The sequence below is a fragment of the Strongylocentrotus purpuratus genome, unplaced genomic scaffold, assembly GCF_000002235.5.
Source record: "Strongylocentrotus purpuratus isolate Spur 01 unplaced genomic scaffold, Spur_5.0 spur5_contig_858, whole genome shotgun sequence".
In the NCBI taxonomy this organism is placed as follows: Eukaryota; Metazoa; Echinodermata; class Echinoidea; order Camarodonta; family Strongylocentrotidae; genus Strongylocentrotus; species Strongylocentrotus purpuratus.
In genome coordinates, this window is record NW_022145566.1 from 1,136,243 (window position 1) to 1,160,970 (window position 24,728).

Sequence of the window (24,728 nt, forward strand, 5' to 3'; positions counted from 1 at the left end):
ATGAACTCCAGATTCTATTGTTGACTCTCTCTGTGCAGTTAACAATAATTTCTGTCACAATGTACATTTATCAATGTGTTAAACAGAAAGGTGAACTATTTGAACTCACAAGCCAAGGCTTTACCATAAAACATAAATGAAAGAAGCCACTCATCTCCCAGATTTAAATTGCTGAATGGCACTTTGTTTAGCATTATGCAATACATAGGTGTTTTAGTAGTTTACCTGTGCAATTACACAAATACTCTAATTAGTATATTAAAGATAACCTTGAGTTCTGGTAAAAAAAGAAAATTAATTCTCACAGAATCTAACGAAACTTACACTGAATGTTCAATGTTACAAATAAATGTCATGTGCCAAACAATTTTGGAAGAAAATGTATACTGGCTGAGTAATGAGCATAGACAGATAAGGAAATCAGGGTAGTACTAGCCCCAACACCATGTGTGTTGTCCCATACACATCTTTCTGTGTAAGTGATTGTTACTTTACCAAGACTCTGCCAAATTTATGATGATTTTGAAGACTCCAGAACCTTGCATTACACACCATTACTTACATGCTATATGATCAACTTTTCTGATCCATTCCACACCTTTTCTTTCACAATGCAATCACATTACCAGAACTCAAGTTTAGCTTTAAGTGAATGTATTTATGGAGTTGTAAACTTGTCAAACGAACTGAACAAGAACAATTTTCTTTGGCACACTACTGGGCATTCCACAACCTTTTTTGTAAAGATTACATTGACACAGCCCTATGAAGATATGAGTCTATGTTTAGCATCCACACCGTGTAGGACATCGCAGTTCTTATTGCCCCTCTACGTAGTCTATAACTATTGCACAATTCATTTTTGTTGTTCTACACATAAGGTAGCTACTGCACAATGAATGACATCTGTAATCATGTCTTGGATGAACATCATGTCTACATGAACGTCAAAGTCCTTGCATTACTTCTTAATCAACACGAGAACCGCATCAAAACTTTGACAACCAACGCTGCGACAAAGGTGCTTGCATCACATCATTTGCACTAAATGTTCATCATCTACATTTGTACACAGCTCTCCTAGAACATACATGGAGAGTTAGTCATGTTACATCATCTATCTGGGACAGTGTAGATGATTGGCGACGTCGGACAACATCAAACTCTGAAGAGATATGGATGGAATGGTTGAACTCTTCAGTCAAATTCCCACGGATCCACCATGTCCAAAGACTCAAACTTCTCCACTGCTTCTGCTATGTTCCCCACCTCAGAGTTGTCTATTGATGGAATTTTAAAGATGAGGAGATAAAAGCTGATTAGATAATAGGTCAAGCATTACTCACAATATTTTTTTGAGTACTTAAAAGTAATTTGCAATATTATCATCAATATCATCATCATCGTCATTTTTATCACCATCATCATTTGAATCATCATCATCACCACCATCATCATCATCACCATCATCATCATCATCATTTGAATCATCATAATTGTCATCATCATATTGGTCATAATGATCATATTCATCATTCTTTTCAACATCATTATCATCATCAATATCAGCAATATCATCATCATCATCATTTCCATCTTTTATCATCATCCTCATCAACAGACCACTACCACCACCATCATCACTGATCAATCTTGGGATAAGCATCACTAATCCTAAAATACAGATTCATGACATCTACGAGAATTCAAAACCTGGGCCGGTATTCAATTCAATACTTAGACTAAGTAAGAAATTTACTAAGTAGAATGGCTAAGCTAAGAAGTTTACTTATCTCATATTCAAATCAAATCGCATTTTAGACCTTTACTTACCTGAGAAAAAATCTAAGTAAAATGCTTACTGGTAACCATTGTGACATCACACAGTCAAACAAAAGTAATGTGCAATTAATGCGGCGCAAAAATGTGCGCTAATATAATTGTGCGCAGGTTATGATACTGCGTAAGAAAACCATATGCCTGCCAATCAAGGCCTCCAAATAATTGGCTCAAGTCTGGTGGGAGCTGTCTTAAATTTAGGGAAAAATACTTAGCCAAAAGTTTGAATTGAATACCAAAATTGGCTAAGTATTTTATCTAAGCCAAATACTAGGTAAAAAGCTTAAATTTTGTACTTAAGTATTTAATTGAATATGGGCCTACCTGGTGATCATGGTAGCTAACACAAGATTAAATACGAGATAGAAGTTCATTCATGCACACCTATGTACTCACTTTGGTCATCTACTTTGCCCTCTGTCAGCTGAGAGAGAGGGTGGACGGCTTGAAGCATTGGACCAAGGACATCACTGGATGATTTCCGCACTTGCTTGAAGAAGGGATGTTGCAGGAGTTGAGAGGCACTGGGTCTAGAATTTAAAAAATAATTTTTCAGTTAAATGAAAGTACATTCTCATGTCGTTTGCACTTTTCCGCCAAAAAGAAGGCAAATTGTAGGAAAGTGAAAGATTAATTGATTTACTGTATTATTGTTATGTAGTCTACACCCACCTCAGTAATAGTATAGTATTAATGACTGCTTTGAGAGAAATAGTTGTTTTATTACGCTCAAGGGAAGGTTAGAATTGTGCTATTCCCCGAGGCTTGCCGAGGGGAATAGCCCAATTCTAACCTTCCCGAGAGCGTATGAAAACAACTATTTCTCGAATATTAAAGCAGTCATTAATACTTTTATATGCCGAAAAAAAAAATAGACTAAAAAATGAAAAATTAAAAATATTTATCATTTTTGTCGAAGACGGGATTCGAACTCTTGCGTACAACAAGAGGTGTACCGAAAACCAACGCTTAGACCACTCGGCTATGGCCCGCCGTTAATATGCTTGGCAGTTTTCTCCAATATATACATTAAAATGGATTGAAACCGGCTTCGCGTGTGATGAATGCTTCGCAAAAGCTCCATATACGGACTCTTCTTTTACTTTTGCAATGCATATTGGCACGAACTTAGATCAAGATCTATCGGCAGATGTTGTTTTTAATACTAGCAGTCATTAATACTTTTATATGCCGAAAAAAATAGACTAAAAAATGAAAAATTAAAAATATTTATCATTTTTGTCGAAGACGGGATTCGAACTCTTGCGTACAACAAAAGGTGTACCGAAAACCAACGCTTAGACCACTCGGCTATGGCCCGCCGTTAACATGCTTGGCAGTTTTCACCAATATATACATTAAAATGGATTGAAACCGGCTTCGCGTGTGATGAATGCTTCGCAAAAGCTCCATATACGGACTCTTCTTTTACTTTTGCAATGCATATTGGCACGAACTTAGATCAAGATCTATCGGCAGATGTTGTTTTTTTGTTTTTGGAAGTTTATTTTCGTCTTCATGTCAACAATGCAAGATAAAATTGTCGGTAAGATCGATCGAGATTCAATTGTATTGAAATTACCGACCAATCCTTCGCACACATACGGCATCCTCCATCGCTCAAACCATTTTTTAACATGTAAACCTATGGGGTAACCATGGACGCTGACCAACTTTTTTAATAACCATGGTTATTAAAAAATATTGAAATGTTTTATGCATGGTTACCGAGAATTTTACAGGAACAGTTGAAGTTTATGAATGCAATTCGACCAATCAGATGGCTGGATTTCTTAAGTGAGGTATATAATATATGATATCACTCAGTATGCCCCAATTCAGATAAGACCCACCCTGTGATATAGCAGACTCCCTTTTCCAGAACACTTGTTTAATAACTTAATCCCAGCCAAATAAGCCCCAAATTGTATACATCTGATAAGAACCCCCAAACCTCCAAAACAAAAGACTTCCTGTCTCCCTCCCAATAAATAAAGCCCCCTTTGTTTGATAAGACCCTTTCCCAGAACAGATTACATGTGTTAGCTAGATGACCGTGAGGATGAACTTGGGAATATAATGAGGAGTTCAGACCATCACCAAGCTATTACCTAACATCTTGGCTGCTCTACAACTTGTGAAAATATATTGAATCTGGACTATGTGACTCGTTGTTAGAGTTAACCATTGTGACTCGCTGTTTAGAGTTAATAAATTATATACTCTCCTATATTACTCTTAAAATACAAGTCTCACCATCTCTTTATGTATGTACCTTTCGATATTGCAATAACTACACAGACATACCGATCCCCAACACAACATTATGTACATTACTACAGCCTATTAAAAAGTATCTTGTCAGTGTGTAATAAAATTGATAATAAAGCAATGCTATTTTGAAAGACATATATCTGTTTTCAATCAATAATAAATACAAGGCTCTTGCATGTTAGGCGAAAAGACCCCCTCTTTCAAATCTCATCTCTCCATATCTTCAGAGACAAGACCAATTCTACAAGCACCTTATATCCTTTTTATGAAACATACCTTGACATTTCTTGGTCTATGCATGTATTTCTATGACAAATTGTTCCACATTAAAGGGATCTGGTAACTTTGTCTTAGATCCTTAAAAAAATCCTTGATTTAGCTTATGCTGCAATGATAAGTATAAACCTTTAGGACAGTCAGGTATCACATGACTTTTACAAGCCGATCACCTGTCTGATTATCAAGCTATTTATGATTGAAAATCGAAATCAAAGTTTGTGATTGCCAAACGGTTTTCATAACACTAGTCTATTGGGGAAAATGAGTAGATTTTTTACTTATTTGAGGCACTTCGTGATCATTTTGAAGCGCAGTTTTTTTAGGGCTTCAATATTACACCATATCGAGGACTCTGATAATACGTAGGGCCATGCATCTCAGAGTTAACATTATTAAACAATGCCTTTAAGAAACACAAGTCAAGAATATTATTGCTTTACCTATCCACGGGATCTCTTCTGAGACAGACTTCCATGAAATCATGAAAATGAGTTGAGAACCTCCTCTGGTAGGGATCTGGAACGTTGGCTAGCCCCGTGCTTCCACCGATGCCACTGTCCACCCTCAAGCCTGTATCCTGAGGCTGAACCCCATCAACATCACACAGAGTAGAGCAGTCCAGGAGCTTGGGGGTCGTACCATTGATCTTCTCAAGTAACATCTATGGTAAATACAAATTAAAACATATTTCAGTAAACTTGTGGATGCATACAGGTGACCATATGCAACCACTCAAATACAACAGTACCTTTGTCTGAAAAGCTTTGCAGGGTACAATATCACACTCTATTTACATTAAAATATATCGAATATATGTTTGTATTCATCCGACACATGGATGTTTCGACACTATTTTCCCAAATTGTAATAGTAAAGTCAGGCTATTAACAGGATGTTCAGCAGATACCCTGACAAAAAGCTGAATACCTGATTGAAAGACGAAGTACTGCTTTTTAAATGAAGGGTCATAAAAAAGAGCCTGTGATGATTTTGCAGTTAACTTCACGGAAAAGGGAAAAAAATCACATCAGACTACTCTAAATATAATTATATCAAATATGTTTTATACAACCACTGTAGGAAACATGTCTATTCTGTCATCAATAACTAAGATTATGAAAGTTTATGAAATTTTCTGTACAGTGCAGAAGGAGCTCACAAGATACGTCACAGTGTTGTGAATTTGTGTTTTACTGATGACAACTTAAAAAATTCATAACTTTCCTATTTCTGATATTGCTCAAACTTTCACTAATTTGTTTATCTCTCAATTTTCTGCTTTTATTAAAACCAAGGGTGGACCTCCCCATTAAATGTCAAATCCATTACCAAAACAAGAGCTAATTATTCTTTTTGTGTAAAAAATAAGAAACTCTGATGTAAAAGAGAATTTACCTTCATTGGTACCATGTCTGAGAAAGGAACACACCCGTTGGACAGCTCACATGCAGTGATACCAACACTGTAGATGTCTGACTTGGCATCATAACCAAGAAGATTCTGTGTGTAAGATGGACGGGACAGACAATCAATCAAAATGTAAGCCACATAGTAGGTAAACATGTTAGGCAGGAATGTGAGAATGATGTAAACAAGAATAAATATTCAAACACTTTGAAATAAAAGATAATGAAATATACACAAACAAAGGTGATTTAATGGCAACTTAGGTAATCACTAAAATTCTTTTCAAATATTTTCTCTTTGCATAATTATAATAATGGTAGGTAGTTGGTACTAGGTAGAAAGCAAATTAAATTAAAGCTTTTTTTAACTTGTGAAATACACAGCAAAAAGCAGTGGTACATCAGTAGTTACCACTCAACTGACTTGAGGTTTAAATACATCTACAGTAGGATGCCAAAGACGGAGCAAACAGTCAAATACTTTTTGATGATAATAGTATTTAACATGTTTGGAGAAACAAAAGACATAATTCCAATTTAATTTCTATGACTCCTTTATCCTACTGTCTGGCAAAATGTAATTAAATTTAACTCTCTCTGAAGACGATAGGTACAACCTATTGAAACATTGGGATAGAGCACGATGGACCCTGAACAGACCCATCAAAAGAATACATGGTGTAACCGCAAACTTCGCTCAAATTTCACTCTGGTTGTATCTCCTCAATACAAGAATCTGAGTTTAATAACATAACTGAGTTAAGCAACTGTACCTGTTCCAGAACTTCTGTTGCCAGCCATGGCAAGTTCCTGACTGCGTTCCTGGTAGGGAAATCAAATACTGCTTTGAGCCGTTTGCCCTCTTCCACCATACTGACTGCTGTTCTAAGACCGGATAGATGAACTCCACCGGATTGTGTGAGCAGGATGTGACTGGCCTTAACACTCCTGGTATTGACATGAAAGGATAATGTAGATAGAGTGAATTCATTTGTGTTGCAAGGCAAGGCATGGGTTTGTGAAACTGTCAAATATACAAGCTTTGTGATGTGCAAGTGAACGCATGTACTCAAATTCAAATGCATTTCATTGAGATGTCGGCTAACTTGTACTTATGGCGAACTAACAATTTAAAAGTTTGACATATTCAAAGTTACAGTGATTAGTACGACCATTAGAATAATTGATATGCACCTCGACAATTCATTCAGTGACTTTACACAAAATTTCTTCAGAGTCAAAATTACAACCAGATTCTGAACTACTCTTCACAATAGAAGGTATTCAAATTCCCACTTGTTCAAAAATGCTGGGGATCTTTTTCACAACATTACGGCTTATGGCTATAGGACAATCTACATCGTAATAAATTCAAGAAGAAATTTGTATAGGAAAAGAAAAGAACATTTACTTCATACATACTGATTACATGGATGATACCAGTGGAAAATTATACATTTATACCGGCCCTGAGCTCTACCCACCTATGGATAAAGCCCATCCGATGAAGGTAGTCTAGAGCCAGAACAACATCTCTCATGATCTGTGCTATCACACTCTCCTTCAAACCATCGGGGCAGTTCCTATCTAGTAAATCCCTAGCAGAACCTATCAATGAGAAATGAAGTAAAGAATTAGGAGACAGGAAGAAATATTTGATACAAAATTGACTCATGTATACTCATGTATACAAAAAGAAAATGCTGCAAGGTGTCTAGTATAAATTTGCTTGTCTCTGTTTTTATTTCTCCACAAGGGCTCCACATTAGCTTTTCTCTGGGGGTTCAGAGCACAATATTGGGGTCCATGTGCTCCACAACCTTGTCAATACATTGAGACTTGGGGTATAGACTGGGTTTTGGGGACTGTGTGTACCACATTCTTGTTAGTGAAACAATGTGACATTTCTTGCAAGGTCCTCTCCAATTTCCTCTGTACATAAAATGTAATAAACTGTCATTCTCTTAGTTATTGATGACAGAGTAGATTTTATTTCATACAGAGGTCGTATAAAAACATATTTGCAATAATTACATTTAGGGTGCATGTATGATTGAAACTTTCTGTCAAGAAAATGGAAAGTTCAGATTTTTAGCTGAAGGGTCTACGTGAGATACGAGTTGCCAATTTGAGTTTGATTGAAAGCAACTGCATACCTTTCTTATTTTTAATCAAATTTTGCTCCACCTTTCACTAACCGGTTCTTATTTTCCTACTTCTTTTAAAACCAACACTCCAATATCAGGGTGGACTTTCCCTTTAATGTCAAGCTAATGCTTGCTTGGTAAGTCATTTCTTGCTCTTGCTCTTAGCCTATACCAAAGTGATAAGTTTGTATGTTGGAGGAGAATATTTGTGAATAGATAGATGACTTTCTTACCATGTTCCATAAGAGGCATGACCACCCATAGTTCATTGGCATTCACAAATGATGTGTAGTGTGGTAGGATGTGTTCATGTTGCATCAGCTTGGAGAAATTGCATTCTTGCTGCATGGAAGGATGTGAAAAGAAAAAAAGCGTTGTTTCATACTTCAAACATCATAAATCAATATTCAGCGCATTAAAGATTATTCTGCAGGCAGATGTGCAGATAAAGATCTCAATCATAGATTACTGAGACTGCATCTACCGGTATTAGGAATCTAAACTAGGCATATAGACTATGCCAAGTGTTTAATAGCATTGCCCCTTTTGTGCCACAATGAAATGAAATTATCTGTGTGTGACTTAGTTTCACTTTAACCTATTATAATCTAAACATGGCTGTGACGATTTTAGAGTTTGTATACTTCCATGTCTGAATTAAATAAGTCAGCCACAATACAAGTGAACTGGTACACATGTCTTAGTGTTATACACTGTCAGGAGTGCAAGATCACTACAACAGTTTCATGAAGTAGTATCCATTTTGTAGGTGTAGCCTCATATATTTTGGTATATTATGAATCCTAAACAAAAATTAAACAGAGGTGTTTGAATCAAGCAAATGCCTGAATGTTGGCATCCCTGTGTCTAAATGTTTAAGTACTTGCATTCAATCATTATAACCATTATTATAACTTACATGAAGTTCAACAAAACTGTCTTTAACTTTGTCTAGGTTGATTCTTCTGACTGCCACCAGATTATCTGAAGAAACATGTCTAGCAATATGGACAACAGCATTACCCTCAAAGTTACGTCCTGCAAAATAAAACAAAAATATTGTTACTGAAATGATTAAATGAAGGGAGATATTTCAGAAAGAATTATAAGTGAAGTCCCACTTTATTGTTACATTTATATTAGATATTTTGAATTGTTAAATTTCCCACACAATTTGATTCATGAAAGCTGTAAATTGTGTAAAATAAAAAAAGGCTCTCACATTAAATATATATAGATGTAGGCTACCTATTATCAAGTTTTTTCTACTTTCATTATTTGTATTACTTACCAATTAGAGTCAGAAGTGTGTAGTGCCTAGCATCCCCTTCATATTGTACATCAGCCATTTTGTCCTGTTTACTAAAAAAAAAATCATTGAGAGAGGGAGAGAAGGAAATGAAGACATTACATTTTGTTCAATCCAAATCTTGAATCTTGTTTCCAGGACCCAACAACAAATAGAGACAAGTTTACCAAATTGTTATTTACCGGTATGTCTTTATTGCTCGTAAACTGCAGCTAAATTAGCACAGCACTGCAAAGTTATACTCTACAAACGATTTCTTCCATTCATCCAATGTAGAAGGTTATAACCTTGAAATCCATTAGTTCTGTCATTGCTTATAATTGGAAGATACAGATTCACTGAGTATTATCTGCATAGTCTATACTATAGACTTGCATGTGACAAAGGACGTTGTCAAAGACCAAACCAGTACATCAACTACTCTGCCAGGACCGATCACAAGAACAGTTTCTATCCTCGTACCATTAAGCAATGGAATCAACTACCAGCCACCATCATCAAAGCTCAGATCCTCGTTAAATTCATGCAAGTAATTCACATCATGAATTGATGATGTTCATTACGGTCACTAACTTCGCGCATGCGCGCTCACACCCCGACCTTCTGTCGGTATGTAATTGTATTGTGCAGCAGTTTGCCGTGAAACCTGTTAGAAAGTGCATAGACCTACTAATAATTGTTTTTAGGAAAGATACCCAATAGTTGATACCGGTATAGAAAAATTGACACAAAACAGGTAAGAAAGATAACAACTTTTAAATCATGACCATTATTTGAACAATAGTGGAAGATTTAGATGATTTTTGGTGTGTTATAGAAAGGTATCTCCACGCTGGAGTCACAGGTCCAAAATGGTCACAGTTGTGAACAAGCACCCAAAGACTTGGGTTCCTACATGTACATTCTGAATCATGCAAATGCTAATTTTAATTTTTATGGGTTATGTATGTGCAAAACATGGTATGGATCGAGTTTTGAGAATCAATAGAGAATGTCTTGAAACAAAAGAACGGTAATGCTGCTATGAGTGAATCAAAATCATGTTTCGCATGCCTATCATTTGAATGGGCAGAGACTGAGATTGAGACAAGACCGAGAGAGAATGAGTCGAGTGCAGTGTTTTCCTGTTTCAGAATAGGGTCAACGTCAGGGATAATGCCCATTTAATGCACTATGGCCTGGCATGCCATACAATAACCAAAGCAATAACCAAAGCAAGTGTGCAGTTATTCACCTGGGTAGAAACAACAGAAAGGACAATTACCACATGAAAGGAGAAGAAGTCAAGATATCCACTCTTGAAAAAGACCTGGGTGTACAAGTAGATGTCGAACTTAAGTTCCATGAACATGTATCTATGGCAGTAAACAAAGCATACCAACTCCTCGGAATAATACGACGTACCTTCACCAGGCTGGACACTAAGACTCTACCCCTCCTATTCAAGACATTAGTAAGACCACACTTGGAATATGGTAACATCCTATGGCACTCACGCTGGAAGGAAGATGGCTACAAAGTTGAAAGGGTCCAGAGGAGAGCGACAAAGATGATGCCAGAGACGAGAGAACTTCCATACACAGACAGGCTAAAGATTTTAGACCTACACTCCTTGTACTATAGGAGACGGAGAGGCGATGCCATTACAGTTTTCAAAATACTAAAGGGCTTAGTAAAGCTGGACCCAAGTCACTTCTTCACCTTATCACTGAATAGGGTCTACTCAAACCCGAGGGCACTCTCTAAAAATTTTCAAGGAAAGGTCTCGTCTAAACATAAGGAAATGCTTTTTCAGCAACAGAGTGGTGTCCGACTGGAATAGTCTCCCTCAAGAAATAATTGACTCAAACTCCATTGATATCTTCAAGATGAGACTGGATAAGCACTGGTGGTCTGAGCGATTTGAATTAAGTTAATGATATGATCAAAACCGTCCTAAACCTGCGCATGTGCAATGAGTTAACCTCTAGAACATAACCAACCCTGAAGAAGTGACCGAGGATTACAGGATCTAGATCTACCTCTCCTCGTATCATGATGATGATGATGATGATGATGAATATTTGGTCAAATCGAAATTAAACAAAGCATTCTCTCATTACTTTGTATCTTTTTGATAATGATAACTCCTTTCAAAGCAAAGATTAACAATAACAAACCGGTCTGACAAACAGCTCCACTCTTAGTCTTATTAGTTGTCCCACTTGCTATTTTCTGCGTCATGTTTGTCAGACTTTGGAAAATACCAATGACAAAATTAATAGGTAAAACGAACGAATCGAATGTACATTGAACATTATATTACTTACCAAAATATCGATGTAGTACAATGACAAAATTCTGATGCAACTCTTTCAAAGTAAATGGTAATATAGGAGAAAAACTAATGATGAATTCGCAGCCTTCCTGATTCGCAAAAACGTAAACAAAGCAGGCGTCGATCCCAATTCGATCACCACAATCGCACACTCACACGCATTATCGATACTTGATATTTGTTTGTTGCGGGGTTTGTTGTTATTTTCCAGGAATTAGCTCTCTGACTCTCTCTCCTATTTTTCTCACATACACTCTCTCACACTCTCACTATTTCCTCTCTCTCGTCTTTGGCCTAGGCCTCCCTCAAATCCGCCCTCTTCTCCCGCTCCGTCCCCCCATGATCCCTCTCTCTTTCTCTCCGAAGCTCCGCGCTCCCTAAGGCGAGATGAAGTTGATGGGGGTTTGGGCGCGAAAAGGGGGTGGGGCGAGATCTGGGCATTTTTTTATTGCTATCCACCGGAAAGGGGAGGGGGAGGGGATGGTTAAGGGGTGGGGGAGGGGGTTGTGGGATAGAGCCATCTCAAGTCAGCCGAGAAATTAAAAAAGAATGAAAATTGGGTCCTTGGGCCATGCAAAGTTTTGGGTGGATCCTAGCTGATGTCTACCGGGGGAGTACGAAGTTGAGGGGGCGTGGGCATGCAGGGAGAGATGGAGCAGGTTTTGGGCGGTTCATTATAAAATTTGCTACTTTCCGGGAAGTTTATGGGAAGTAGCCATCTCAAGTCAGGCGGGATATATATTTTTTTTAAATGAAAATTTTATATTGTGAAAGACATTTGAATAGGGGCTTATATTCGTCTGCATATTTTCGGAGTCAGCTGGTGCTCAACAGGCTTGGGTGGGGGGGGGGGGGGGGGGGCGGGGGGGGGGTAGGCGGAGGGGGAAAGTGCTCCATTAATTTTGTTTTTGTTTATTCAGTTACGTTGTACCTTTTGATATATTGGATGCTATTTCACATACCTTCAAGACTGCCGAGCTACGAATCATTTACTGCTTCTTGTCCTAAAACACCGGCTTCTGGACTGTATCCGAGATTCCCCTCTTGCCAGTTTTAAAACGATATTTTTACCCGAGTTTTTGCCACCCTTTTTAATTAGTGTCATGCGTACAGCCCTATCCAAGCATCTTGCAGTCTGTAAACTACTTTTAAAATAGTATGCAAACAATGATAGCCAGCCATTCACTTGTCATATGAAAGGGCTTACAATTAACATGCATGAGGAAATACCAAAATGTTCTATTAAAAGCATGCAACCGTATCAATGAAATTAGAGGACATTGTAATACGGGCAAATAGCTGGTCTGCATTACCGAGAAGAAACAAGGGCTCGCGAGCTTGGGCATATAGCTCCATTTAGGTATTTATTTCTCTTTCTTTCTTTCTACAATATTCTGACAGGATTGGATGCTCTGTTTCAATCAAGAATGCCGAGCCACGAATTATCTATACTACGCCTCGTTCTTTCTTTCTCCCGGCCCCCCACTCCGAGAACGGACGGACCCCATGCGTGTTGCCAAAATGTCCTTTTCGTAACAAAAGTAAAAGGTCGAGCCGTATTGACTTTACCCACCGGACTTTTGCTGAAAAAAGGGGGGGGGGGGGTGCTGAAAAAGGCTCGTATACAAAAGAAAAAGGTCGAGCCGTATTGACTTTACACACCGGACTTTTGCTGGAAAGGGGGGGGGGGTCGGTTGGAACACGCATATGCGTACCCTAAATAACACTGAGTGGGGGGGGGGGGGGGCGGGTTCTTTCTTTCTTACATTATTGTTTCTTTTGCTGCCCAGGACACGCTAGTGGTAACTATTTAGTTAGTACAATTTGCATAAATACCAAATAGAGAGACATTCAGAATATGTTATTTATTATTCACCATGTTATGAAGCCATTAAACATGGAGCGACATGGAGCTGTCACTTTGGCTCTTCACACGGCCTCCTTGCTCAATATACACCCTAACGATAGCACGGACTGCAGAACTTTTTATATTTTTCAAATGTTGAGAAGAGTGTGGAAGCTTCATGAGACATGACAAAGAGATATTTTTTATACACCTTTTCCCTTTCAAACAATGTGGGGGGGGGGGGTATTTTACCACACCCTTTGATAGATGGAAGCATCGTCAGCTCGCATGCGGTACATCTATTCATCAATGTAAAAGACCATTTACAAGGGTATTTCCAAACGTATTGAATTCAAACCCGACGTTGGGTTACAGCATTTTTGTTGAAATCGATACCAACCGTAACCAACGCCAACATCAAGCATGTTCAAGTCCATTGATACAATAATGGTATTTGCACCTGTAATTTCTTTATCTTATTACGTTTATTCTGCCTCTCTCTCTCTCTCTCTCTCTCTCTTCTCGATCAGATATAGACCTGGGAGCTGTTGATGACGTTGAGCGGGTGATACCTCGATGCAGAGCTAATGTGTTACGGGGTATGTTTCTAATACATTATCAAGCATAATAATTACTGACACACTTTGAACTCTCCATGATGAAGCAGTTAATTGCCGTTGCGTTATACAAACAGTTTCGGACAAGGAAATTAACCTCGTATATACTTGATTACTAAATAAGAGCACGGTTTACTAGACCACCACAATATTTTTGACTTAATTTCATGAGCATCATTCATTTATTCACGCCCCAAAGGATTCCGACACATAACGTGAGCAGCAAACGCCAATTTTATTGTTGAGAGTGTGCGGTTGAATTCTTGTAACGTGTTTGAATTTATAGGCCTTTGGAGAATTGACATTCATTTCTTCTTGCTCTAGCTCTGCTATGGGCCTGGGAGCTGTTTGATCAGTTGTTCACGGTGCAGAGCTAGATAATACAAACAGTTTCAGACAAGGATATTAACCTCGTATACTTGATTACTATGAGAGCACGGTTTTTGCTGTAGAGTGCTAGACAATCATATTCTTGACTTCATTTCCTGAGCATCTTTCATATTCACGTCCCAAGGTTTCCGACACATAACGTGAGTATATATGCGACTGTCAATTTCCTGGTTGAGAGTATATGCATGGGCTTATTTGAAAGTCTGTGATTGAATTCTTGTAATGTGTTAACGACACACGTCTTGATGCATGAAGAAATCTGTAAAGGTTCGAGGGATTGAGATCGTGAAGAGTCAAAGAGTCAGAGAGTAGAGAGAGAGAGATGGAGGGAAAACGTAAAAGGGGAGAGGGGACGATAGAGAAATGATGAAAGTTTAATGTCAACATTCATTTTGAATTCAAAGTTTAGTATTGGTAGGACCAAAGAGATACCACAAACTGGTATCTCTTTGGTAGGACGAACGAATCTCCGACGCGCTGGTTATCGAGAACAGAGTGATGAAGCCTGATTCAAATAAACAAAATGACAAGGGAACCAATATATATCAACTCTTTTATAATAATCAATGTTTTGGGGGATTGACCTCTGATAGGTCGAAAAATGTATTGCCCTTTTAATCCCACATTTTGTTGTGTATTACTTCTTTTTAAACCATTAATTGTCTAAACCAGTTTTTTTAAATTGCTTGTTAATAATTGTTTGATTGTTCGTGATTTTTTTTTAAAGTGTAGATAATAAGATTGAACTTGAACTTGGAATCAAGGCTCCATTATTGGAATAAAAGTCGGACTTCTAATGGTTCACTGATATTCATGGTTCTTCATAATTTTCTCTTGAACGAAAGCCATTACAGAGAGTTGTATTTACCTTTCTTGGGGAAAAAGACATCGGTGCCTACAATCCTATCCCATAATATTCTCTTGTCATCCATTTCAGTTGAAATGTTATTGTCAAGCTGAGACATAATTGATCATCTTACGTTTTAAGTTATCATTTGGTCCCATCTTATCTATCCGGGCATCGAACCCTTTCCCGCCTCATATTACTCCCACTTGACATCATGGTCATATACGTGCTGAATTATATACTGTAAGGGCGAAGCAGGAACTCGATAAGGAAATGGTACGATCATATTTTGATTTCATGAGCTGATCGCTACTCGGGGCTCAAAGGTCATAATATTCCATAACGATGTTCCAGTTCAAGTTCGCCTCGCTCAATACACAGTCGTCATCGTCATGCATGTAAAAGAAGAGCCACACAAAATGAGTTTCTATTCATGCAATACCACAATGGTTGTCATGGTAGCTGAAAGCTGCTTGGCAACAAAATACATTAGGTGGGGTTATTATTTTGTAAAACGTACTCCTGCAAAAATTCATCAACAATTAAGAAAGATGATTAATCATCATGAAGCGCACATGGACATTGTGAAAAGTAGCATCCCTAATTCCATGTCAGAAAGCCATATTGACATAGTTATCATTCGGAACCACACGTACAGGGGTGGGTGGCCATTATGATTCGATACACGTCCGAAGAGCATGCATACATTGGTTATTGAAAATCCATAAATCATTAACCTCTGAAAGGATCGTATTTCTCATACATCAAGAGTAAGTATACATGGATTATTTTATCCGGATATTTGCGACATTGCGAGGTATCTCTGTGTCAATTTCGGCCCTGTGTGGCATTTGAGCGAGTCATTTATGAATTGGAAAAGTACAGCGCATGAGACACTATCGTAATAATAATGATAGTGTCAAGTGCTATTCATTTTAAAAACGAAACTTCTGTCATAATTTGAATAGGCGCTATAAAAGCAACAACCCAGTAGACGAACGGCCTTGCACAAAACCAACAATGTTGGTCTAGTGGCATAATATCTTTTCTAACAGTTCACGAAACCCTGACAATGCCGGTCTCGCGATTCTTTTTTAACATGATTGTTTTGTATCTTTTCGTAATATTCACGAGACCAATCGACGCACTGATTGTCGGTATTGTTGGTCTTCGGATTTTCCCATGATAATTTACTCACGATTGTTTAGTCCATTCAAACATTCTCTTGACTGTTTCTCTACAAAAGACTTCGAATTCATTTGTAATCATCATGCGGACAGCAAGAGATCTTCCGTCAAATGGCACTACATCAGCAGACCCCGCCGATTCGACCCTTCGAAACCGCTCTAGCGAGTCGACATTCTCATCTGCCATCTTCACCTGGGATGAGATTCGAACCCATGTCCTGCCAGAAGACAAGTGGTTGGTGATAGACGGTGACGTGTATGATATCAGCAAATGGTCAAGAAGACATCCGGGTGGAAAGGCTATCATCAGTCACTACGCAGGACAAGATGCTTCGGTAGGTATACTTTTTTGGGGGGGGGGGGCGGATGCTCATATTAATGGCTACCAATGGCGTAATGAGCAAAGACATTTTTTGGGGGCAGAAAGAAAAAAAACGGAAAATCATGTCATTTCAACAACATTTGTAAATCCCTAATATCGAATTAGAAATAAACCACGTTAGAATGTTATGGGGGGGGGGGGGGGGAGGGGGCAACTGCCCCAAGCCCCCATCAGTACGTCAGTGATGGTTACCACAACAACTAGTTCACGAAGTGTGATTTTTTATTTGTTGTTTGTGACAAGATGAGAAGAGCAGTAAACAAGAAAAGATATAGAAGGATACAAATTTTGATAGATACAAATTATCATTATATTTAAATAATCATTTGTGCCATCGCCCAAGAAAATAATACATCCTCCGCAGCAGGGGCGGCGATTTGTTTTCTTGACCGGGGGGGACGAAATGCGAGGGACGAGGGAGCATTGTGAAGGATATTATGCGAGGTAACGTAGCGACCGAGCGAGAAGATTTTCGCATTTGTATTAGTCTAACGCTGCACTCTTGGGCCCTCCAGAGCCTAAAAATGTGATGCAGTCGTTAGTCAGTAATTGCTATACATTATTTTGTGTGCACTTTTTCAAATTTTCCCGGGAAGGGGGACGATCCCCCTTAACAAATTGAGGGGGGGGGGACGTGTCCCTGCGCCCCTGCTCAGCAGAAAATGAAAAGCCCTTACATTCGTAGCTAATAAAAAGAATGTTGAAGGAAAAAAAACCCAGATAATATTGGTATTTAAATCAGTGCCGTCGTTATTGACCAGCAAGTCAATGGATGAACATGTTTTGGGGCTGCATGCAACAAGTTCATTTGGGGAAAATTCCTTATTTTGTTACTTGACTCGCGACAATTTAACAGGAAGTACCTCCAAAAATGAGTTGGGGGCGGGGGAAGGGGTGGTCACATACCCAGGCCCCATCCTTTGTTCGAGATAACACGTTTTATTTACTGCTCGTATTAATATTGTTAGTTTACTCGTTACTACTTTCACAAGAAACTCATTTTTCTACAAATTAATGTACGTTAATTGTATTTTGTGTAATTTCACTTAGGATGCATTCGGCGCTTTCCATCGAGACCGTCAATACGTTAGCAAGTATTTGAACATGTATCGAATAGGGAAGGTCAAAGGTTATGATAACCATAGGTCTGACCTTTCTCGAGACTTCAGTGACCTCAGAGACCTGACAAAGAAAATGGTAATATATATTAATTTGCTTGCTGTATTTGCGTTATGAATCATAATTACATAACTGGACTTTGCATGCTTGTTTACTTGTTTCCTTGATAACAGGAGTATTATTCATTGTATAGACTAAATCTTATCTTCTACTTCAATTTGTGTGTATTTGTGCCGTCAAAACTGAAAGCTTAATAGAATATTTTTTATCTGATATCTTTCACAATCTTTATAATATGTTGAATCAAGAATGTCAGTGACACTCGTATCGCATTGACTAAGAATATTTCTAACATTAGACACGCATTGCCGGAATGCTACCATGATTTTATCATTAACCAAAGCTTTCAAATATTGATTTTCCAAATTAATTATTTGAATAACCATTTTTTAATTGTATTTCAAGGAACCATTGTTATTGTTTGACTTCTCCAAGAATTCGTCGTCGTTAATTTCTTGTTGATCAATCTCCTATATCAAACATGGTGTTTATTTCTGAGCTATATTGGTTTATAGATTGACTTGCCACCGAAGAAATATTTCCCTCTTTTCCCCCACCAGGGTCTCTACGAGCCAAACTATTGGTTCTACGTCTTCCACCTCTCACACATCATCGTACTGGAGATCGCAGCCTACATGGTAGTCTCTCTCCTCGGCGGGACCGTTCTCTCTTGGATCCTGGCAGCCGTGCTCATCGGGACCAGTCAGACGCAGGGCTCGTGGCTCAATCACGACTTCGGTCACCTGTCCGTCTTCAAGTCGACCAAGGCTAATCTCATCGCTCAGAAGCTGGTGTTCACTGGAATTCAGGTGGATGATACATATATGAATTGATAGTGATAGGAGATTAATGGGGCGTTACAAGAAAGTTGCGATTGCAAGTTGCAAAATTTGCAACTGATATTTGCAATCGATTGCAATTCAACTTTCTTGCATTGCCCCACTAGTCTCCTACATTTCCTAGGATTTTGTTAGAATTAAAGTTTTAACAATTAAATCAGGTTTTAAAGTTTCAATAATTAAATCAAGTTAACTAGATCTAGCTTTTATGCCCCCCCCCCTCTCTCTCTCTCTCTCTAACTAATGGGGTGATGCAAGAAAGCTGAGTTGCGATCAATTGCAAATTTGCAATTAATTGCAAGACTTACGCTTGGTTTGGGGTATTTGCAATTTCTTGCAACGCCCTATAAGTTCAAGTGCGTAGCAAGGAATTTATTTTAGGGGGGGGGGGGGGGAGGTAGTGAGCACAAAGAGATTCGATCATACACAGTATGTCCTCCGTAGGGGTGGGGGTGCAGAGAGGGGGAGTTTAATTAAATTATTAGAAAAAGAAGACGATTCGTTGTACCGTTCTCGACTCTTAATCCTTGTCTAAGTTCAGTTTCTCGTTTGACGTTTCATTAAATTATTAGACAAAGAAGACGATTCGTTGTACCGTTCTCGACTCTTAATCCTTGTCTAAGTTCAGTTTCTTTTGACGTTTCATTAAATTATTAGAGAAAGAAGACGATTCGTTGTACCATTCTCGACTCTGAATCCTAGTTTGAATTAAGTTCCCCTTCCTCCGCGCGTAGCGCGGAAGCTCTGACGTTTCATTAAATTATTAAAGAAAGAAGCAATTCGTTGTACCGTTCTCGACTCTTAATCCTTTTTCTTCCTACGTTCTCTTCCTTTCTTCTTTATCTTTTTTTGGGGGGCCGCTGTTTTTTGGGGGGCGGCCGCCCCCACCGCCCCCCTGGCTACGCGCCTGTATAATAATTTTGACAAAGCTTGAACATTTTATGTGTAATATGAGTGAGAATACGAGTTAATGAAGAATAAGAATTAACTCTCTTCTCTCCCTTTTCCTTTCCTTGCCCTTCCCTCGTCGCCCGCCCCTTTTTACAAAATCTCTCTCTTTCTCTCTCCTTCTTGCTCTTTCTATCTTTATTTTTCTTTCTCTCTATATCTTTCTCTTTCTCTCTCTCTCTCTTTCTCTCTCCTTCTTTCTCCCTTTGTCTTCCTTCTCCTTTCTCTTTGTCTCCCTTCTCTCTCTTTGTCTCTGTCTCTCTCCTCCGACCCTCTATTTCCTCCTTTCTTCTTCTTTATCTCACACCACACAGGGCGTGTCAGCATCGTGGTGGAAGTATCGCCATTATTTGCATCACTCTAAACCAAACGTGGTAAGATATTGTTTGAGCAAATTGGAATTGTCATTTATAATGAAGTTTCTCACAATTATTCCATGAAAAAAAAACATTTTTCATAATGCTACTAGCCTTTTATCTTTAAAGGACCAGACATACGATCGTTTAAATGGCTTGACCATCGCCCAGGTCGGAGACGCACATTGTTTTCAATGCGGCAATAATGTATATGATTTCATCGTCAAACTAAAAGCTTAATCCCGTCTTTGATTATTTTCTGGATGATTTAGATCGATAAGGATCCTGACATCAAAATGGAGGTCTTCCTGTTGGTTGGTGACACCATCCCGGTTGAGATGGCAAAGTCCAAGAAAGGATTCATGCCTTACCAACATCAACATCAATACTTCACTGTTTGTAAGTATACAACAACATTCCTCAAACATTTTTTTTAATGAAGATGAAAATCGTTATTGCAAAGAAAAAACTTGACTGTGCGTTTTCTATTTTTCTAGACTTGAGAAATTATTTTCATCATGAGTTCCTAAAAAGAAAATACTTAAAAAATCTGTTATCCTCGTGAGACATAAAGCTTCACAAAAATGAACACTCATGGATTGTGTTGCGTACTTTATTTCTAATTATAAAGAAAAAGCAAAAGTACGTTGATGTAATCCATCCGAGATATGAAAAAATACAACGATCTATTTTATGTTTATCATCTTACATTAATTGATTTTTCATATTTTTCGTTTCCACACAGTGTCTCCGTTATTGCTGGTTGTATATTATTACTACGAGGTTTTGCGTTTTGTCTTCAAAAGGAGAGAATGGCTGGTGAGAATTAAAAAAAAACACATTACAGACATACTTTATTAACTTAATATTTCTGTATATGATAACACATGAACTTAAAGCAGGAAAGAGTCGAAATACGAAATACAAATCTTGAATATTAACCGCATTAACTATTTTGCTTAATTATATATAGTTTTCTATGTTTTTAAGATTATTCAGCCATTCATTTTGCTAAAAGTGTACATCGCTCTAAAAACAGTTTGTGGATTAAACAAATTTTTGATATACTTTCTTGACAGGACCTTTTCCTTATGATGTTGTATTTCGTCCGTTATTTCTACTTCTTCTTACCCTTGACTGGACTTTTTGGAGCATATATCATTTTGTATCTTGGAAGGTGAGTTATTTACTTTCGCCTAATTCTTTTGATTTTTAAAAATAAATATAAAACTGTTTAAAATCCAAAGTAATCTATTGGTTGACTGAGCCAATGAAACAGTATTTTGTAAGATTGACGTACCATTATAATGTTCTGTCAATAAGAATACGGATTAATGCGATTATGATTGACACTTTCTTAAAAAACTCCGTCAGGCGTCTTTATTTAGAATTCTTATTAAATTCATCCTTGTTGGAGAAAATTATTTCACTTTTACTAACCATTGAAAAAAAATGTAATTTCATCCTAGAAATAAAATATACATAAATAAACGATTGTTATTTCACATTTTTTAATTTCACATTAAAAAAAAATAGATTTAATGAATTTAATTAAGATCGTTAGGACGTCTAACTTTTTGAATATGACTTATTTCTTTTCATAATTATACAGGGTTATCCAGAGTGCGTGGTTTGTATGGGTGAGTCAGTCGAACCACATTCCAATGGCAGTGGAACATGATGAACAGGATAAACACTGGGTCCCTCTTCAGGTAATTAATCCTTATAGAATGAAGGTAGGCAGTTAGAAAGAGAGAGGAGTGAAACAGAGACGCGTATGCAGAGAGAGAGAGAGAGAGAGGGGGGGTAGGGTAGGTGGAGAAAGGTAAAGTTGCAAAGAGAGTAGGGCGATAAGTGAAAATAGAAAACTAAACAAAAAGGGGAATTGAATAATTAACAAAAAGATGCGGTTGAGTGGTTATATCGCTTTGGTATTGAGATGGCGCTCTTCATCAAAATGAAATAGAACCAAGTACAGTCGCGTTCGCAAATTAGATACGGGTTTACTCTTATGTTCGGTCAAACATAACGATATTTTGGCGCCAACTCACGAGATCAGAAACTGGGGAAATATTTACTCCTATTTTTAAAAATCACAATATTTCTGATGATATTTTTTCACCTCTCTTAATCATTCTTCTCTCATGATATCACTTGATTATGCAATGATATTATGATGTATAATACAAACAATTATCATCCGCAGATGCATGCTACATGTAACCTCGAATCTTCCCCTTTCATTGATTGGTTTACGGGTCATCTCAACTTCCAAATTGAGCATCAGTAAGTAGCATTACACATTGACGTAGACACAGGGGTGGGGGGGGGGGGGTCGTGTGTCCTCCCCCAGTTGAGGAGTGGGATAAGAAGAAAAAAAAAGGAAAGAAAACGCTAGAAAATGAGAGAGAATTATTCCCGTGCCTGCTCAATAGATGCATGGATTTACATTATATCTGTTGAAATAATGTTTAACAATCTCGTTTCATAATTTCGAGAAGATTATTGATCATTAATAGCAAAATTAATGACGCCTAATCCTTGAAACAAATTCACTTTGTCACACTATTAATAAATTTGATAAATCTTTATTATCGCCAATGAAATATAATTTTTACTTTGTATTATTTTGACCGGTTTTTAATGTTGTTTTTGTTGATTTTAATTTGCCTTTGATACATCGCTTTTACTGCTGTTTTTCCTGATATATGTTTGTATTTTACTTTTAATACAGTTTATTCCCAACTATGCCGAGACACAACCTCTCAAAGATCAAACCACAAGTGGAGTCTCTTTGTAAGAAGCACAACATTCCATACATCAACAAGCCTTTCTGGACCGCCATGTTTGATATTCTCAGGTAATATCATTTTCATAGTAATTCTTTTTCCTCGTTCAGATGAAATGATAAATAGTTTGTTAAAACTTTATCATTAGCTCCCAAAGTTCATAACCTGACTCCGGATGCCAGTATTTTCCTCAAGTCCAGAATCTGGGCGGTGTTATTTTATTTCGCGATCGCGATCTCTCCCATCGCCTAGATTACCTGCTGCCAGCCGAAGATGGCGTGATCCATGAATTCGTACGCATCGATGGTATAATTTATGCTCAGCCTAAACACCGGCCGTATAGAAAGTCGGGCATCTCATCATCTTCAAAGAATGAGAAAGCTCAAAACTAATTTTTCACTTTGCCACAATGCTCACGCTTCTCTTGAATCTGGGTTGTTGACCCGCAAATAAAGTAGCATGTATAACAAAAAAAGAACGTAATTAAAAGAGAGAATTCGACGGGAGTACGAACATTGAGGAAATTAATGAACTAAATCAATTATGATTGCACGGCCCTCAGGAAGCACAGTATTGATACTGATGAGGCTACCTTGGGTAAACAAGAAATAATTATCATTATTATTATCATTGCTATTTTCAATCGATATACAACCCATCCGCTTCATTTACATGGTCCAGGTACCCTATTGCACTACAAAGTAACGCTATTTCTCTAGCCTAATATTTGCTGAGATGGCACCTTTTGTCCTGCGTTAGCTTGTGAATAATTTATTAATTTGAAGTAGGATGAATTATGATGATTTATGTTTATTTTATGCATCACAATTGTTTGCAATCTAAATGTTTCTTTGCACAATTCTCCTTCTTCAGATCTTTACGAAAATCTGGCAACTTATGGTATGACATGTCTCACACAAACGACCTTCTCGTGCAGTGAACATTAATAACTGATATACGGATGTCATTAATGAACACTGGCTACAACAACGGCAGTTTGTTGAGGGTTCACTATAGTCCGATGGCCCACGAGACGGACAGCCCGAACAAGACTGACGTTTTCTATCATCCTTTGTGAATTTATTTGCTTTACTCGGTGCCATGGGCTGTTGATGTAGAGGTTCTAGGACCTTTTGAATCTTTCTCCTTTTCTTTATTTTCTTTTGCTTAATTTTTCTTACATTTTTTTGTGTATGGATCGGTCTCATGCAATGTCTGTCTAATAAACAGATTTATCAATGTCGGTCCGTGGGCTGTCGATCTACTGAGATGATCATGTCAACGACCATCGACCGAAGACTATACCACCAATTATTCATATAGTATTTGTTTCATTTCCAGAGGCGTCGATACTTGGGGGAGGGGGTAATGGAGGTAAAGAATCCGTTCCCATTTAAAAGACTTCTGTCAGCAAATGTTGAATTTCTCGAGCTTTACCGGCAAAGTTATTAAAAAAATAACAGGAAATAACGACGAAAGTTTTTGCTTTTTTGAGAAAAAAATCTTTTTAACTACTGTCGGCAGTGATTAAAATTAAAGTTTTTGTTTTGGTGGCTATGTCCATTCTTGTATGTTTGTTATGGGCCTAAATATTGTATAACATTGTGTATATAGCCTACTCTCTCATTTCGGTTCAAAGTTTTAAAAAGGGTTCATTAGAGTGTTGCTACCTCCAGACTATGGCGAATAACCTAATGTGGTTTTTTTTTTAGGGAAATTTCTGTATAATTACTTTGGTGCACTTCGAATCTATATGATTTTGGAATTTACATTAGAA

The 24,728-nt window shown here is 37.8% G+C and overlaps 2 protein-coding genes across 4 annotated transcripts; one reads left to right on the forward strand and one right to left on the reverse strand.

The window, feature by feature from the left end:
- Nucleotides 1-744: 744 nt before the first annotated feature.
- Nucleotides 745-11,921, reverse strand: LOC115929117 (STE20-related kinase adapter protein alpha-like). 3 transcript variants are annotated; one of them, XM_030997334.1, is made up of 10 exons: nucleotides 11,564-11,921; nucleotides 9,237-9,300; nucleotides 8,865-8,983; nucleotides 8,179-8,287; nucleotides 7,283-7,406; nucleotides 6,572-6,746; nucleotides 5,788-5,892; nucleotides 4,833-5,053; nucleotides 2,224-2,369; nucleotides 745-1,280 (listed from the first exon to the last, which is right to left on the reverse strand). In XM_030997334.1, exons 2-10 carry the CDS (start codon nucleotides 9,292-9,294, stop codon nucleotides 1,198-1,200), a joined length of 1,140 nt encoding a protein of 379 aa, XP_030853194.1. In that variant the 5' UTR covers nucleotides 9,295-9,300; nucleotides 11,564-11,921; the 3' UTR covers nucleotides 745-1,197. The 3 variants fall into 3 exon arrangements, with proteins under 3 accessions (XP_030853194.1, XP_030853199.1, XP_030853207.1); XM_030997339.1 differs by having other exon boundaries at nucleotides 9,237-9,307; XM_030997347.1 differs by having other exon boundaries at nucleotides 2,236-2,369; nucleotides 11,564-11,913.
- A 4,620-nt stretch (nucleotides 11,922-16,541) lies between these two features.
- Nucleotides 16,542-24,395, forward strand: LOC578333 (acyl-CoA 6-desaturase). The gene is made up of 11 exons (XM_030998121.1): nucleotides 16,542-16,793; nucleotides 17,891-18,037; nucleotides 18,580-18,828; nucleotides 20,121-20,180; nucleotides 20,435-20,561; nucleotides 20,908-20,981; nucleotides 21,242-21,339; nucleotides 21,775-21,874; nucleotides 22,369-22,448; nucleotides 22,897-23,022; nucleotides 23,825-24,395. The coding sequence occupies exons 1-11, from the start codon at nucleotides 16,542-16,544 to the stop codon at nucleotides 23,889-23,891; spliced, it is 1,380 nt and encodes a 459-aa protein (XP_030853981.1). The 3' UTR covers nucleotides 23,892-24,395.
- Nucleotides 24,396-24,728: the final 333 nt, after the last annotated feature.